At 50.3% G+C, this 18,396-nt stretch overlaps 1 protein-coding gene across 1 annotated transcript; it reads right to left on the reverse strand.

Annotated features, from left to right (window-relative positions):
* Positions 1-3,027: 3,027 nt before the first annotated feature.
* LOC144279792 (toll-like receptor 2) lies at positions 3,028-5,535 on the reverse strand. The gene has a single exon (XM_077841446.1). The coding sequence runs from the start codon at positions 5,533-5,535 to the stop codon at positions 3,028-3,030; it is 2,508 nt and encodes an 835-aa protein (XP_077697572.1).
* Positions 5,536-18,396: the final 12,861 nt, after the last annotated feature.

Raw genomic sequence — 18,396 nt, forward strand, 5'->3', positions numbered from 1 at the left:
AAGTTTGCCCTCCCCTGCGCTAAGGGAACCCCTCTGCTTTCCATGAGTCACAATGCAAAGGCGGCGAAGCTCACAGGAGACTACCCGGCCCCATGGCAAAGATCCCCAAAGGGGCAGGGCAGATTAGTCCCATGGTGTCGACTCAGTGGGCTGAAATGAAACCGGTCATCTCTAATGGGCCCTTGTGGTTAAAGGTACAGCATAAATACATTACATAAACTAGGGCTGACAAGCGATTAAAAAAAATTAATCGCGATTAATCGCGCTGGCAAACAATAATAGAATACTATTTATATAATTGTTTTTGGATGTCTTCCACATTTTCAAATATATTGATTTCAATTACAACACAGAATACGAAGTGTACAGTGCTCACTTCATATTTTGATTAAATATTTGCACTGTAAAAATAAAAGAAATAGTATTTTTCAATTCACCTCATACAAGCACTGTAGTGCAATCTCTTTATCATGAAAGTTGAACTTACAAAAGTAGAATTATGTACAAAAAATAACTGCATTCAAAAATAAAACAATGTCAAACTTTAGAACCTACAAGTCCACCCAGTCCTACTTCTTGTTCAGCCAGTTTGTTTACATTTGCTGGAGATAATGCTGCTCGCTTCTTGTTTACAATGTTACCTGAAAGTGAGAACTGGCGTTTGCATGGCACTGTTGTAGCCGGCATCGCAAGATATTTACGGGCTAAAGATTCGTATGTCCCTTCATGCTTCAACCACCGTTCCAGAGGACGTGCATCCACACTGATGATGGGTTCTGCTCGATAACAATCCAAAGCAGTGTGGACCAACACATGTTCATTTTCATCATCTGAGTCAGATGCCACCAGCAGAAGGTTGGTTTTCTTTTTTGGTGGTTTGGGTTCTGTAGTTTCTGCATCAGAATGTTGCTCTTTTAAGATTTCTGAAAGCATGCTCCACACTCCATCCCGATCAGATTTTGGATGGCACTTCAGATTCTTAAACCTTGGGTCGAGTGCTGTAGCTATCTTTAGAAATCTCACATTGGTACCTACTTTGTGTTTTGTCAAATCTGCAGTGAAAGTGGTCTTCAAATGAAGAACATGTGCTGGGTTGTCATCCAAGACTGTTAGAACATGAAATATATGGCAGAATGTGGGCAAAACACAGAGCAGGAGACATACAATTCTTCCCCAAGGAGTTCAGTCACACATTTAATTAACACTTTTTAAAAAAAAAATTTTAACAAGTGTCATCAGCATGGAAGCATGTCCTCTGGAATAGTAGCCAAAGCATAAAGGGGTATACGAACATTTAGCATATCTGGCATTTAAATACCTTGCAATGCCGGTTACAAAAATGCCATGCAAACATCTATTCTCACTTGCAGGTGACATTGTAAATAAGAAGTGGGCAGCATTACCTCCCGTAAAGATAAACAAACTTGTTTCTCTTCGCAAATGGCTGAGCAAGAAGTAGGACCGAGTGGACTTGTAGGCTCTAAAGTTTTGCATTGTTTTGTTTTTGAGTGCAGTTACGTAACAACAAAAATCTACATTTGTAAGTTACGCTTTCAGGATAGAGCTTGCACTACAGTACTTGTCTGAGGTGAATTGAAAAATACTATTCTTTTGGTTATCCTTTGTACTGTGCAAATATTTGTAATAAAAATAATATAAAGTGAGCACTGTACACTTTGTATTCTGTGTTGTAATGAAATCAATATATTTGAAAATGTAGAAAACATCCAAAATATTTAATAAATTTCCATTGATATTGTATTGTTTAACGGTGCGATTAAACCTGCTATTAATTTTTTAAATCACGATTAATTTTTTGGAGTTAATCGCATGAGTTAACGGCTATTAAAATCGACAGCCCTAAAATAAACGCAACAGAAATACGTTCTTCCCCTATCTGGCTCCACGAATCCCGCTCGGATGGGCTCAGATTGCAGTTTCAAGCACAAATGCCCCCTTCCCCTCCCCACTAGGGACCTCCTCTATCCAGTCACATCACCGGGGAGATGGAAGATTTTGCCACTGGAACTTCACTGGCAGTTTTGCTCATGGTACGAGACTCCAGCTTGGTGCGCCATAGCCCAGCAGGAATCAATGCAGCTGAGAGTTGGAGGTCAGTAAAATAAGCAGATTTTTGGCAGAGGCATACCTGGAGCAGATAAAGGTGCCTGTTTTGGTCACTTTCAATGATCAGAAGTGCAGAGTGCTCAGCTTGTGGCTGCTGTACGGACCGATCCCGACAGCCATAATTCAAGACTCCTGGAGCGAAGAAACCTCAGTCAATGTCTCCTCCGCGGAGGGTGCCGCTCACTCAGGAAAAGGGTCAGCGGAAGCTGCACGCAGCACTGATGTCCTCGAGCGGGTAACAGCTGGGACGTAAGCGGCTTGTGCTGCAAAGGGATGAATTTCACCCAGACACTAAAGTGCACAAGCCCTAGCAAAGTTGTATCCTTCCATTACGACTTGCCTGGCAATACTGTCTCTGGTTAAACCTTCAGGAGAAACGAGAGGTGGCAGGATCACAAACAGCGGACACGCAGGTTGGCTACATTCTCGGAGTTTGCCTTGCACGGCAGACTCGTGCTGACCTCGAATAGGGGGGCTCCTTACTCCCAGCCCAGGAGCTTAGGGTCTCCCATTGGCTAGTGGGTAAATACAATGCATTAGGTAGTACTTAGGTGCCTTGATATTTCACGTGCTCCTTTGAAAGGGCACCGTATTTTCAGAGGGCGGGTGCTCAGCACTCTAACTGAGAGGCCCCTTTAAAAGGGGTCTCGAGTCAGGCCAATAAGATCGTTGCTCCCTTCCGAAAAATCTGGGTCTGGAGTTTAGTAGCCGTTCATGCCTTCCACTCTGTTTGGTCACAGTGCGTAGGGAATGGAATACTGGAGAGCTGGCCAAGACCTGGAGCAATGTTCTTCCCACCACATCTGCAAAGCAGGACATCAGCATGCGAATGCACAATGCACTGTGCGAGACACGTAGCTCAGGAGCAGGGGCAGCATGGAGCTGGAGTCCAAGCGAGCGCTAGCTTGCAGGGCTAGCCACGGCGTCAATGGCAGTTTCCTCTTCAGCCAGATTGTCCACATTCTCATCTGAGCCCAACTCCACGCTGGCCAGCGAGACCTGGTCCTGGCTGGGCTCGGCCGCTCCTGGTTTCCCCAGCACATTCCTGAGCTGTACCCAGAAGAAAGGCTGCCGGCTAGGCTCCGAAGGCCATTCCAGGTAAGTTTTGGTGCTCAGCATCTTCCGCAGCTTGCAGAATTTGTGAGGCAGGCTCTGAGGATCGATGGCCTCCTTCACCACCAGGATGACGTCCTCGTAGCCCAGCCCCACGGCCCGCTGGTGGGCGAAGTAGAGCTCGTAGTTGCACCACTCACTGTCGACGAAGTTGCGGGAGAGGACGAAGATGATCTTGTAGCTGCTCTCGATGTTCTCGATGATGTTGTCGATGATCCACTTGCCCGGTGTGAAGTCCCTCTCATGGATGCAGATGCGGTACGGGGGGCTGGAGCTCTCCAGCCGCTGGAGCAGCTCCTGCCTCACCCAGTCAGCGTCTGAGCAGCTGTAGGAGATGAAGGCGTGGTAGGTGTAGGCCCGAGTGGGGTGAGCGTGGCGGGCGCGGTACTTCGAACGGACGATGCGGTAGGTGGCTTGCAGATACCACAGCACGTCGAACCTCCAGCACAGCACCATGGTTGCAATGATCACAGCGGCCGTGACTGAGACAGAGATGGCCACCACCACCCTCACATCGCACTCCGTCACCCCCGGGGTGTAGGCAGCCACGCCCACGTCCAGCAGGGACTCCGGATGGAAGCACGTCCAGCCCCCGGGCCAGTCCAGCAGGGTCAGCTTACCCTTCCTCCGAGTCTCCTGCAGGAAGCCGTAGAGGTCACAGGTGCAGTGATAGGGGTTGTTCCCGGCCTTGAGGCTGGTCAGCTCTGGCATGTTGACGAAGGAGCCCTTGCTGATGACACCAAAGGAGTTGCCATCCATGGCCAGTATTCGCAGGCTGGGGCATCTCCACTCTGAGGGAATGAACTTGATCTTGTTTCCACTCAGCTTCAGCTCCTGTAGGTCTTGGCAGCGGACAAAGTAGCTCATCTCCAGCCGGTCCAGCTCAGAGGAGGACAGGTCCAGGTAGTGAAGGGTGATGGGGAGGCACTTGAAGATCTCCATGGTAACAGTGTTGTGGTCCAGGGCCAGCCAGACCAGGCCAGGATTCCACTGGCACGCCGTCTCCTTCAGGCCCCCGATGCGGTTGTGGCTGGCGTTGATATGGGTCAGGCGAGGCCAATTGGCCGTGAGCTTAGCCACTACGGACAGGCTGGTCAGCTCGTTTTTGGCCATGAGGAACCGCTCCAGTTTGGGCATGACGTCCTGGTAGTTGCAGCCCTGGTTGTAGATGTAGGCATCCCTCAATCGGTTGTTGGAGATGTCCAGGGTCACCACGTTGCGCATCTCGTCCCAGGTGTCACAGGGCACGAAGTTGAAGTTGACATTGAGAATGGAGAGGTTGGCCACGCCGCTGAACCAGGTGAAGGTCCAATCGAAACGCAGGACATCGGGGTTGCTGATGTCTTTCAGCAACAAGCTGTCCAGGGTCAGGTTGGCGATGCCTGCTTCCGAGCGGTTCCACTGGGAAGAGCGGGCGAAGTCAATGGCCATCAGGGAGAGGTCACGGATGCTGGACTTCTGGATGTTCAGCAGGGCCAGACGTAGCAGGTTCTCGTTGAACTTGCCCCGGTAGAAGACCAGCTTGCTGGCTCGCACCTCGGCCAAGCCAGAGAAGAGATCTGTGGACTCAGTGTAGTAGGTGAACTCAAAGAGGTTGCGGAAGCAGAGGTACTGCAGCGGCTTACCCCTCAGGTCCCGCAGCATCATGGGCAAGGCCTGGGCATTTTTGTCCAGGGCTATGTCACACCACAGGGCTGTGGTATTGAGCACCGAGAATGCCCCTTCTTGATACTCCAGTAGGCTGGACGCTGTCTTCAGGGCAAACTTCTGCAAGGCTATATCCCTCAGCGGGAGGAAGTCCCACTTGCCGACCGTCTGGATCAGAGACCCACCCATGGAGAACTCCTGCAGGTTCCTCAGAGTGCTGAAGACCTCGTCCAGAGTTGAGCGGAGGTACAAGTTGTTGGACATGTCCAGCCGCCTCAGTTTCCTCAGAGGCTTCAGGGCCAGCGAGGGGATCCGGCGCAGGGAGTTGTTGAATAGGCTGAGTTCCTCCAGCTGGACGTTGGAGACAAAGGCATGTTCCACAATGTGCGAGATGTTGTTGTAGCCCAGGTCCAAGCTCTGCAGCCGGGTCAGCGCTGAGAAGTCCCCTGCGGTGATCTCTTTGAGCTTGTTATACGAGAGATCCAGTCTGAGCAGGGTGCAGGGAAGATGCTGGGGAACGCGGTTCAGGTTCTGACCCTTGCAGGTGGCGATTTCATTGTTGGCAGAGACAAGGCACGGGTCAGCCCCGTCGGCCAGTCCCACGATCACCAGGCACAAAGCTACGCACATGCCAGCTAGTGGGCGCATGGTCTTCTCTTCACATGTTTGTTCGCCTGAAAGATTGAGAGAGTAGGACGTCCTGTGAAATGCCCTCTAATGTTACTTTCAGAGACCTGTCCGCACGCTAACGTTCACCTGTAGAGCAGAGACCTCTGCCACCCCACGGTACGCTCTGCACCACTGAATTACCAATGGTTCGTTTTGCAGATTGGACATTTACAGCAGCACAATCCCTAGCCCATTGAGACATCCAGTCCAGCATCCTGGAACAAGCCATTGGCCTGTAGTCCCACCCCCCAAGACCCCACCTCCTATCCGCCTGCCCTACCAGATCCAGCTATTAACCCACTTTATTCCCTCCACCTCCTTCCTGCCATGCAGGACAAGCCAATGATGCCTCTAGCCCCATCTCTTTGCTGCCTCAAAGACAGGTCCATCTAGTTCAATATCCCCCACCACCTAACATTCTCGATTAGATCACCGTGATCCCAGACAGAGGTTGGATATTGGCCACTCCCATCCGGCACTTCACTTCCCACAGTTCCATGGGGCCAGCGATCTTTGTGTTCATTTTACCCCCCGGCTAACAGATCTTGGCTCAACAATGGGAGAGAATGCCACTTACAGAGCAAGAGGTGCTGCCCCTCAGGTTACAGATGGGGAGCTAAGCACAGCGCTGCAGGGGGCAGCTGTCCCTTCCATGCCAGCCCCAGACAGTCCTAGATCAAGAGAGAAGCAGCATTTTACTGGATGCAAGTAGCAACACAAGATGAATCAACGGGGCTCACTAGCCACCCATTGTAGACATATAGGGTGACCAGATGTCCCGATTTTATAGCGAAAGTCCCGATTTTTGGGTCTTTTTCTTATATAGGCTCCTATTACCCCCAACCCCCATCCCGATTTTTCACATTTGCTGTCTGGTCACCCTATAGACACAGGTTGGGGAGACATGCTGTGTCTCAGACTGGCTTCTCGGACCAACCCCCACCCCCATCTTCTGTGCAATGCTAGAGGAACACGGCAGCCAGAGGGAGACTTTCAGAAAGTACAAATGGGAGGAAGATAAACCGCAAGAAAGCTGGGTCAATACCCGGATACTCGCAATGGGAAATGCTTCCCATGGTATTCTACGTATATAAATCACCCCACTGTATTTTCCACTGAATGCATCCGATAAAGTGAGCTGTAGGATGAGGGGTTGGGGGTGCAGGAGGGCGAAAGCTTATGCTCAAATAAACAGGTTAGTCTCTAAGGTGCCACAAGGACTCCTGTTCTTTTTGCGGATACAGACTAACACGGCTGCTACTATGAAACCACAGTATTCTGTGTCCCCTGCCGCTCAGTCACATGGGAAGAGGCTATGCCAGCGTGAAAAGCACAGCTTCTCCATCACTCAGGACGGACGCGTCTTCACTGCAATGGATAGCAGGCGTTCGTCCACTTGAGCTAGCCTAGCTCAGGGCAGAATGCTTCGAGCTACACAACGAATCCTGCATCTGGGCAGGGGTTAGGGTCCCTTCTAACCCCATGGTTCTCCAGTTCTACAATTCAAGCTGCCACAACCCCCCCTGCATTTGTCACTTGAGCGCCAACCTCCTCACTCCTCCCACGCCAGCCCGTGGGCCACCTAGCTCAAATCTAAAGCACAACTCAAGTGAGTGATTTGTGTGGGAGTGGGAGTCGGGTTAGGGCCAACCTCCAGTTATAGCTCAAACCGACAACGCACTGAAGACAAACCCTTGGCGTCTTTACAGCGAGACGGGATATCTCTAGGAGACCCGCTCGAATGGATCCAGAAGTGGTGGTGTTTGATTGGAACAGGTTGAAGTGTTTCATTCAAGACTTGTTTTGGCAAAAGATGGGTTTTCCAAGAGCGATGGGAAACTGAGTAGTCAACACTTCCCCTCCCCACCCACACGCACCCCCGACCTTGAAAACTTCAGGTTGACCACCGACATTTTGGCCAAAAAATTGGCTATTTTTTTTTTTTAATTAAAACTCAAAATCTGGTCAAGAAGAACTGACTGAAAACAAAGTTAAAGATTTCCTGACCATCTGCAGGTTCACAATCACAGGTGAGATTTCCTGGTCTGCACTATGTGGGAGGTCAAGCTACAGAACCATATACCGATCCTCTCTGGCTTTGAAATCCAGCTGCCCTTTGTGCTTTTACAAGTCTGGAGAGAGCGTTCACCTTAGGATTTCTATTGCAACTTTCTTCCCAGAGGACGGCAAGTTGTAAGCAGTCTCAGAGAGCCCAGCATATTGAAGCATTAACTATGGGTTATTCCTGAATAACTCCATGCGCTGAGTCTTATTCCAGAATAAGTGTTTTATCCCTGTTTAGCTAAAGCCAGAGATTAAGATAAACAGGAACAAGGCACTCTTGTTCCGGAATAGGAGTATCCGGCACCTTGCACTCTTCAGGAACAGCTGTACCATGTATACACAAGCCCTTAAACCACCACTGAAATGCAGCCACCTCTGAAGTGGAACGAGAAGGGGAAAAAAACAGCTACAGAAATCACCTGTGTAATTGTCCAAGCTTGCCCTTCTCCTGTATCCTCATCTACCCTACTGTTTGTTCTACACTTGGTACATGCTTTTAAAGCAGGGGTGGGCAAACTACAGCCCGCATCCGACTCTCCAGACATTTTAATCCGGCCCTCGAGCTCCTGGCGGGGAGCAGGGTTGGGGGCTTGCCCCACTCTCCACAGCTCCCAGAAGCAGCGGCACGTCCCCCCTCCAGCTCCTACATGTAGGGGCAGCCAGGGGGCTCCGCATGCTGTCCCCACCAAGAGCCGCCCTCACAGCTCCCATTGGCTGGCAACCACAGTCAATGGGAGCTGCGGCGGTGGCGCTTGCAGACAGGGCACTGTGGAGAACCACCTGGCCATGCCTTTGCATAGGAGCTGGAAAGGGAACATGCCGCTGCTTCCGGGAGCTGCTTGAGATAAGCACCGCCCGGAGCCTGCACCCCTGAACCCCTCCTGTGCCCCAACCCCCTTGCCCCAGCCCTGATCCCCCTCCTGCCCTCTGAACCCCTCAGTCCCAGCCTGGAGCACCCTCCTGCAACCCCAACCCCTCATCCTCAGCCCCACCCCAGAGCCCATACCCCCAGCTGGAGCCCTCACCCCCGCCCACACCCCAACCCCCAGTTTTGTGAGCATTCACAGCCCGTCATACGATTTCCATACCCAAACGTGGTCCTCGGGCCAAAAAGTTTGCCCACCCGTTTTAGAGGGTAAGCAGTTTGCGGCAGGGATGAGCCACGTGCTAGCTACTGCACATATACATTGGGGTCCCTCCCAAAATCCTGATAGCATCCCAGTGCCCCTAGTCATAATATCAGGTAGCTTTACGTCAACTTCAGTTTTCTTAATTTAGATTGCAACGCTGCTCACACCATTACAGTACATTACGCGGGGCAGTGATGCTCCCCAGATGCAGATTTCTTCGGTGTCTTTCTTCACGGTCTTACAGTGCTGCCATAAAACACTTGGACCAAGTTGTAACGTCCATCATCATGTCTGGTTTCACATTGTGGGAGGGGTAGCTCAGTGGTTTGAGCAGTGGCCTGCTAAACCCAGGGTTGGGAGCTCAATCCTTGAGGAGGCCATTTAGGGATCTGGGGCAAAAATTGGGGATTGGTCCTGCTTTGAGCAGGGGGCTGGACTAGATACCTACTGAGGTCCCTTCCAACCCGGATCGTCTATGATTCTATGACTAGTTCAGAGTGCCCTGGCTAAAATCCAACACCAATAACTCTAATAAGCCCATAAAGCTTTCTGGAGTCGTCGGAAATGAAAGCGACTCGACACATTGATGTTATTAATGAAAAACTGCCCAGGAAGCATTCACTTCAATTAGATTCAACTTTCAGACCTCAAACCCTCCGGTGCCTTTCTAAAACGAGTCCCTCCCCCATGTGATTTTTTTAAAAAAAAATCAAACCAAAAACACCAGCCTGGTCTGCATAAAGTAGACACTTTTTTGCTAAAGCTATTTAGTCAAACCCCCAGTTTCTTGGGGGGCAGGAAAGGGAAGCAGTTGAGATGGAAAATTATTATTGGCATCAGTATTTCCATATCACAAGTGTTACGTGACCAGGAGACGTTTCACCACCGCTCTCAAGCTTTGTGGTTGCAGTTTTGGTTGATTAGATCATTACAGGACAGTTGAGGAGTCTAGTAAACATGTATAAATGGTCTAGAAAGGCCATTTAATAGGGAACGTGATTTCAGTTGCCAGCTATCTGAAAGCGGATGCCATGGTTTTAGGAGAACCGAGATTGGCTCCCCAGGGGAGACAGGAAAGGAAACGCAGATGACTAATATGATGCTGTGGGGCAGGCCCCATTTAGCACCAGACTGGCGGCAAGATGACCCATGCACTGGGGGTCAGGAGACAGGCGTCTATTCCCAGCTCTGACACCTGGGGCAAGTCGCTGCCTCCTGCCTCAGTTTCCCCATCTCTAAGGCAAGGGGTAAGACGACTCACCTTTGCAACGCGCGTTGCGGTCTCTGGAGCAAAGCACCACCAGAGGTCTGGGCTTGTTTGGTTTTTTAATATAGTTCACTTTTAGAAAGGTGGCGTAGGCAGGGATCTTCTATTGGCAGGGAGCTGGCCGGAATAATCCCCCCCCCCGCCACTTGCCCGGTTTCCAAGGCACCTTTGTCTCCTGCAGTCACGATCCAGTGGGAACAGCCAATGCGGCGTGGAAGACAGGAACAGGCGCTGGCATGTAAACGCTTTTCCGCCGTGCCCCCCCCCGCCCCCCACTTCATCTCCAGTGGCTGGGGCCCGGGGCGCACACGCCAGCTCCCCCTTCAGCAACTCCAGGGCGCTGCCAAAGCCCGCGATGAGCCCCCATTGCGGTTCCCACGCCGAGACCAGAATCCGTCAAGGGGGATGGTCCAGAAACCCCCCCCGCAGCTGAAACCCCGGGTGACTGCAGCGGGCAGGGCGAAGGGGCGCACCCGGCCGGCCCCCCCTTGGTCCTAGGGCTGGGGGGACTTTACTTGGGTCCTTCTTTGGGTACGAAGAGGCAGCTTCTCCTGTAGCCCCCCCATGCAGTCCGGGGGGCTTTGCTGATCTATTTCACCCCTCGGCTAGGTCCCGGGGGGCCACCAGCCGGGGCTCCCCTCTGGCCCCAGCGCGCCACCCATCCTGCCCGGGTCGGCCTCGGAGCGACTTGAGCTGGGCTTTGGAGGAAGCTGATTTCTAGGCTCGGCAGGGTGGGGCGCCACCTCCCTCTTAAAGAGACAGCGCGCCTCAAGGATTTGTTTTCTCTTCCCTTCTCCCAGACCCTCCCCCCACCCCCACCCCCAAACCAAACAGGGAATTAACCACCCTGGCTGCAAACCGGGTGATATTTCAAGACCTTAAAAGCACCAATAACATGCCAGGTTAGCGGTCTGGATTGCAGTAGCTCCTAAGGGCCCTGGTCGTGGGATCAGGGCCCCACTGCGCTAGGTGCTGTACAGAGAGGAGCTTGGGAGGGAAATAGGGAGGCCAGAGGGGATCAGGCACAGAGAGGGGAGGTGCTCTCCTGTGTCCCAGCTCTGTGCACTTGCTAGGTCATTTCCCTTACCCACTTAGAAGAGAGAGATTAGGGTGTATTTTTGGCCCACTAAATCACTGGATTAATGGCCCAGTATCCCCTCTCTCCAGCGCTTGCTGCTTCAAAAGAAGGAGGAAGATCCCAAGACAGGCTCACCGGTCCCCAAGGAAGTTTCTTCCTAGCCCCCTGGCCCCCTGCCAGTTAGTGGTTAGCTCATGCCCAGGAGCATGGGGGGTTTGCAGCTGGCACAGGGCAATTGACCCCTTTCAGGGGAGATGGACCCAGCCCAGGTGAGGCTGTGGGGCTGGCCTGTCAGGTTGGGGTGGCATCGATCCTTTTGTGAGCAGGTGAGCCAGCCCTGCAGCTCACAGTAAGCTTTGTTAAAAAGGGTATCCCTCTAATGATTGCGGGGGGAGGGGGGATTGTTGTCATATGTTTATATGGATAATCCTTTAAGTCTCCTAAAATCCTGGGCTTTACCATATCCTGCAGCAGGGCGTTCCACAGATGAATTATGCACTGCGCAAACTAATTCCTTTTCATCCAGAGCCCACAGTAAAACACTCTGGGCTCTATTGCTGGAGAGTGCTCTGTTAAGAGCTGGGTGTTATGACTTCTCTAGTGAGCTCTCCAGAGCAGGTTCTGTCTCTCTGCTCCCTGTTGGCACAGCACCTGGCACTGAGGGGCATGGTCCGTGACACCACCACAGTCCAAATAAAAAATCCCTGCGTAAATTGTTCCAATGGCCAGTTACACTCCCTGTTGAAAATCTGCATAGCGAAGGGGCAGTGAGCTCAGAGCTAAGAGGCTGCAAAACCTATACTCTGCAATAGAGGCCATAAAGAACTGTTTACCCAGAGTTGGATGGAGAGCCCAGGATGGGACAGAAACCATAATAGCCATAAGGATTTTGCAGGAAGCCGTCTCCTCTCTCAGCAAGAAGAAACAAATGTCTTCATTACCGGAAGCGAGACTGCCAAGCAGCAGCCAATAGCTGCTGTCAAAAAACTGTGTAGGCAGCGAATGCCTGCTGGATTCACCCCGGGCCCTTTCCATGTATAAATGCCCGACATTCCTTACCTGCATTGTGGCGTGACAGATGACGATGCCCTGCACCCAACCCTTATTTGGACCAACTGTTTCAGCTTGCCCAGACCAAGGTCTCAGCTCTGCCAGCTGGAGCCCCTGGTCTCTTGTTTAACTGAGCATGCACTAGCCTGCTGCAAAGTTTATGCTGTTCTGAACCCATCTTGCCATAACAGACATCCTGGGAAACTGGGCCTTCCAGCCCAAAATCCAGAGGGCTCCCTACTGTCCCATATGGTCATCAGCCGCTGCTGAGATTGCTAGGCAGTGCCCAGCTTTTTGATGCACCAGGGGAGGGAGAGGTTCAGAGCAAACAGAGATAAATCTGTCCCTCGCAGGTGTATTTAACGTTACTTCCCAGGCTGAGTCAGCCCCCAAAAGCAGCCTCAGCAAGGTCTAATTATAGCCAGTTAAGGGTTAAACCAATGGTGCATGTCAGCCAGGACTGGTCAGTGGCCTATATGGAATGAGTGTGGCAGGACTCATCCTGGCCACCCACGGCACACAAACCCCAACACTAGGAGCGGCACCAATTGGCTTTCCTTGTGGCCAGTGCCAGCAGAGGCCAAGGACTGGATGGGCCACAGAGGCCAAGCCACTCCCTTCTCCAGGGCAAGGGCACATCCCATCAGTGGAAGCTTGCTGCAATCCAGCTGTATCTGTTGCCACACCTTGTGGTACCCTGAGCCATGAACTGGGCCGGCACATCCCACCTAGCACAAAGATCCAGCTAGCAACTGAAGCTGGAGAGATTCGGACTAGAAATGATGCCCCGTTTTAATTGCTAACCCTTGGAAGAGCTAACCTGGGGGTTTGGGGGACACTCGCCACCACTGGAAATCTTTAAATCAAGACCGGATGTCTTTAAGAGACACGCTTGAGTCCAATCAGCCATTATGGCTGGATGCAGGAGTTGCAGTATGACATTCTCTGGCCTGAGCTATACAGGGGGTCAGACATTGGGCTTGTCTACACTTGGAAATTAACCAAAATAGCTATTCTGGAGTAGTGATCAGCTCCCGCATGGACCCTTGCTCCAGAGTAAATTCACATAGGGGCTTATACCAGAATAGTACCGTACTCCTCTTCTCATAAGTTTCCCAGGGCAGATGAGCCCTAGGTTGTCAGAATGGTCCCGTCTGGCGTTACAATCTATGAATCTGAGAGGGAGAGGATGAGGCTAGAAGAGATTTCCAGAAGAGAAACTCTCATTGTTGACTTGCTTGGCTGGAGGTCAAGCCTTCCTTTCCTTTATCTTTACCAGCCAGGAAATCTGTCCTTAGCCTGGATTTATGCTGCATGGTTTCTAGATAAGGCAGCCCCACAAACATTCCTGGGCAAGTAAATCATGAGTGGGTGTATGTGTGTGTCCGTCCCACCTCAACCACAGCAGCTTAGATACTTACAGCTAACGTATCCCTTTAGCTTGTGCTGTTAGGGCTTGGTTTTTGAGGGTGTTTAGCTACCTAATGCTGCAGATGGGCACCTGGGCACCCGACTCCCACTGAAATCTCACTAGGTGCCTGAAGAACTTCTAAAGTCCAGCCCTTGGTGCTGACGGTCCTTTTTTGATCCCCGCTGTCGACTAGAGCGTGCACACATGTTAAAATGGTCATGATTTGTTGGCAATTCTTGCCCAGCTAAATAGAGCAGCCAGGCAGTAACTGGCATCCTCCCCTAGGGAAAGAGAAAAGGGTGAGGATTAGCTCTCTCCTGGAGGACCGTAAACATTTAAGACAGCAATTTAGTTGTGTCTCTTCAACCTCCAGCCAGGGTAGGACACAGACACAGCCGCGGGCAGAGGGCAACCGTCAGAGGGTTGGTTCCAGTTTCTCCTGGCTGCCCCACAAGCTAGTTTCTGGTGTGTTAGGCACAGAAATCCCCACCACACTGGGTAAAGCATTGCAGTGAGAAAGTGTTTTGGTTACAGATGGGACTCCAGACTTGGACAACCTGTGGGGAAGTTCAGAGCCAGAGCCTTGGACTCCTCTCTGGTGCCACACACCAGTCGTGGGGGACAGGACATTGGCTCATCTTGCTAGTGAGAAGCTGTTTCTGCCACTAGACAAACTTCCATAAAGTAGCAGGGCTTTTGTTTTGTTTTGTTTTGTTTTGTTTTTGGACACGCTCAGCACCCAGAGAGACTGCGGGACTGCCCCAGGGAGCTGTTGGGAGCCATTCCCACATTCCCAGTGTCATATCTAATAAATACTGCAGCTCACAACAGCCACTGTCTTGTCTCTTGGTGCTGGCAGAAGTGACTAATTGAGAGCAGATGAGGGGAAGGAGGAGTTCTGAGGAGAACAACAGGCTTTGTATAACTCATCATTCACAAAAATTCTTCAATGCTCACCCGCCTCCAAAAGCCAAGCTATATGAATAACATCTATCTCCTGGGGAGGTTTGTCCAATGCAATTCACACACACACACACACACATACACACACAAAATTCTGTTCCCAGCACTGTCACCAACTAGCTGTGTGCCCTTGATCAAGTTGTGTCACCTCCCTGACTCAGTTTTCCCACCTGCTAAAATGGGGATGTCACAATTTTGGGTTTCATCCAAAGCCTTCAGCCTCCAAGGTTCATCCAGTCTAGTTACTCCCTTATCTTGGTTGGGTTTCACTATCGCAGAGGTATTTCAAAAAACAAAGGCACGCAAGACCGAAGATAAACTACTCTACAGAGTGGAGATACTAACCTGGCAATAATTAACTTGTGGAACAGCCAGAATGTTCTGAAAGTTTATTTGCTGTCTCTCCAGAAAATATGCCATTGTGCTTTGATCTTTGCGATCAATCCAGGCCACTGCAAGGGTGAAAATGGGCCAGGTCTAGGATAAACACATCATTTTCCAATGGGCTTGCATTTACCGGATTTTTTCCATACCACACAGAAGAAGAAAGTCAACACTAAGCTGTTTGAAGGTATAATGGAACTATTGATCTGTGCACATGGCTGGACCAGGTAACCATGAGATCTCATTTCTATAACCCTCGTCTGTTTCAGTTCCACCCACTCCATGCTGGACATCCCATCCCCGCCACCTCAATCACCTCATGCCTCTGATTGACTGAGCGCTCTTACAGGCAGGAACCGTGTTGTCCTGTCCTGTTCTGTGCTCAGCTGTAGCGAGATCATGGGAAAATTGAAGGGGGAGTCTTGCAACTGTAATGCACCAACCCCCACTCACTATCATAACGAAGGGATCAGAGAGTAATCGCTGAACATCTAGGAAAGAGAGGAAGAGTCACCAGTCCGATATCCCACCTCCGACGCTGCCTCGAGGCCCCAGCCGCAAGTGGGTGCTGCACACAGACAGTTCACGGCTCAGCTCAGGGATTTTACAACCCACAGAGAGAGGGTGGAAGGGGGAAAGCCGGGATTTGCCCAGGAATGGAACCAGGTCTGACTCCTAATCCACTGCCCTTCTCCGTCCCGCCCAGGAAAGGGACTGATGTTTTCAAAGGGCAGGTCAGAGTCCTGCCCTGACCCACCTACACCCCCATTTCCCAGTAAACCCCCTAACGATCTTGACAATAAGACACACATGACCGCCTCCCCACAACACAGCCTGGTGTCCGGCCTCCTGGAAACGGGCCAGTTCACCAATAATTGTAAACACACTTCAAGATCAGTGATATGCACAAGTCTAAGCAATTCACACAACACCCCCCGGCCCCGGAAAGGGGAAGAATGCTGGCCAAGCTCTTCCAGGTACTTAACTGACTCCCTCATCACCATCGTATCTCCCAATCTTTAGTATATTTATCCTCACAACTGCAGGGCTGTGCCATTATCCCCATTATACAGATGGGAAAACTGAGGCACCAAGAGACTAAGTGACTTGCGCACATTCACAGAGCAGGTACTTGAACCCAGGTCTTCAGTGGGCCAGGGGAGGCCACTAAGCCATCCTTCTCCCTAATCTCTCACAGTTCCTGGCAATCCAGAAATGTGACAAACAGAGCAGGCCTGTTTTGTTCAGACACATTTGACTTCCTTCCTTGGCTCCATCTCCTGGGAGCCAGGGTCAAAGATGAACACGTATCTGAAAGAACCTAAACATGCTGTATTTGAAAACACCCATGTTAATGGAACACGGAAACCCAAACAACAAATTAAAGATGACAGAGGATTTGACCCACTGTCTCGGGCCGCTCATTCAGCCGTCAGCGAGCTTGGAAGATTCAGCATCGGAACGTAGCCTGGCACGTCTTGGGGCAGCTGCCTATTGCAAGTTTCAGTAAATAACTCGACTTCAAACAGCCAGCCAGACTCCAGTTGGCTCCAAGTCTTCAGAGCATTTGAGACCAGTGCTGAATGCGACCAGTACTGCAGTTCGGACCGCTGCTAATTTTGCCTGGGAAAAACCACAGTAAGGTTTCTTAAGCCACTGTTTTAGGATGATCACACGTGTTGCCTTGTAACAGGACAGGAGACAAATACCGAGAGGTAAAGAGTTACTTACAAGTGCATTAGTCATTGAAAATATCACCCTGCAAAGGGCTTAGAGAATGAGTGACTATTCCAGGGGTCAGCAACCTATGGCATGCGTGCCAAAGGCAACACACGAGATGATTTTGAGTGGCACTCACACTGCCCGTGTCCCGGCTACCAGTCCCGGGGGCTCTGTTGTCATCCTGGGGTCCCAGCTGCCAGCCCGGGGCTCTGCAGCTGCCCCCAGCTATGACTCACTGGCCCCAGCCTGGGGCAGTGAGGGGTGCAGACAGGGGCAAGAGGGGGTGCAGCTCAGCACCTCCACCTTAAAAATCATTCCAGCGCCACTGTACTGGGATATTTTTAAATCCTGATTTGCTGCTTACATCACTCTCACGTCACGTGGAAAGTGCATTGCATTTGACGTTGTGCATGCCGTCTGTCGCGATTTTTTTCCCCACTGTAAGTTGAGGGTACATTTGACAAAATGTCAGTTCCTAAGAAAGCAAAGTTAGATGTCCGTTCATTTCAGCCTTCTTGGACAGACACATCTGGATTTATTTAAAAGAAGGACCGTGCTGTTTGTGCTTTCTGTTGTGAAAGTGTTGTTTGTCGCACATGAAGTGTTTGACGACATTTTCAAACGAAGCATGAGAAAACCTTTCTTGACGAAGCAGACAAGACTGAATCAATCAAAAAGGCAGTAGCAGGGTATGAGAAGCAAAGCAGTGTTTTTAAATGCTTGAGTGTAAGTAAAAATCAAGCCACAGAAGGAAGTTACAAGATTGCACAGTGCATTGCAAAAAACAGAAAACTGATGGGGAATATATAAAAGAAGTTTTTCTCAGCTGTTTGGAGGTTTTGTTCAATGATTTACCAAATAAAGATGCATATCCAGAATAAAAGAACTGCCTGTCTCTGCCAGAACAGTTGAGAGACGCATAAGCTAAATGGCAGAAAACATTAATGAAAAGCAGACAACTGCATTAAAAGACACAGCATCCTATGAAGTGAGCTGTAGCTCATGAAAGCTTATGCTCAAATAAATTGGTTAGTCTCTAAGGTGCCACAAGTCCTCCTCTTCTTTTTGCGAATACAGACTAACACGGCTGCTCCTCTGAAACCCAGCACTGTTTAATGTTGCAGTTGATGAGAGCATTGATATAAATGACGTTCCACGTTTGGCAGTTGCAAGATATTGTGCTTCTGATGAAATCCAAGAGGAACTTTGTTGCCTAAAACCCCTGCATGGCACAACAAAGGGGGTTTACCATTTTGTAAACCATTTTGAAGAACAAGTTGTTGACATCAGAAAAATATTTTGTGTGACAACAGATGGTGCTCCTGCCATGGTCGGAAAACAGAAGGGATTTGTAAAGTTACTTGAAGACCAAATTGGCTGCCCGACAGTCAAATTTCACTGTATCATCCATCAAGAAAACCTGTGTGCTAAAATTTCTAATGCAGATCTTAATAATGTGATGAATACAGTGGTGCAAATTGTAAATGTTCTTGTTGCTCAATCTGCTTTGACTCACAGTTTCAAACACTTCTAGAAGAGATGGACAGTGCTTATAACGACATTCCACTTCACAGTAACATTTGGTGGCTAAGTTGTGGCAAGGTTTTGTAAACTGTTTTGATGCAATCAAGGCCTTTTTGTCGGAAAAAGGACAAAAGTACCCCGAACTACATGATGACAAATGGCTGTGTAAGCTCATGTTTCTACCTGACATCACTGCTCACCTAAACAAACTCAACCTCCGTCTCCAGGGTGCAGGGAAAATGGTTCT

This window comes from Eretmochelys imbricata, chromosome 24 (assembly GCF_965152235.1).
Source record: "Eretmochelys imbricata isolate rEreImb1 chromosome 24, rEreImb1.hap1, whole genome shotgun sequence".
NCBI lineage: Eukaryota > Metazoa > Chordata > Testudines > Cheloniidae > Eretmochelys > Eretmochelys imbricata.

Bases quoted from the DNA above. Each gene is read 5' to 3' on its own strand.
- LOC144279792 (XM_077841446.1), bottom strand. From the start codon at position 5,535: ATGCGCCCACTAGCTGGCATGTGCGTAGCTTTGTGCCTGGTGATCGTG.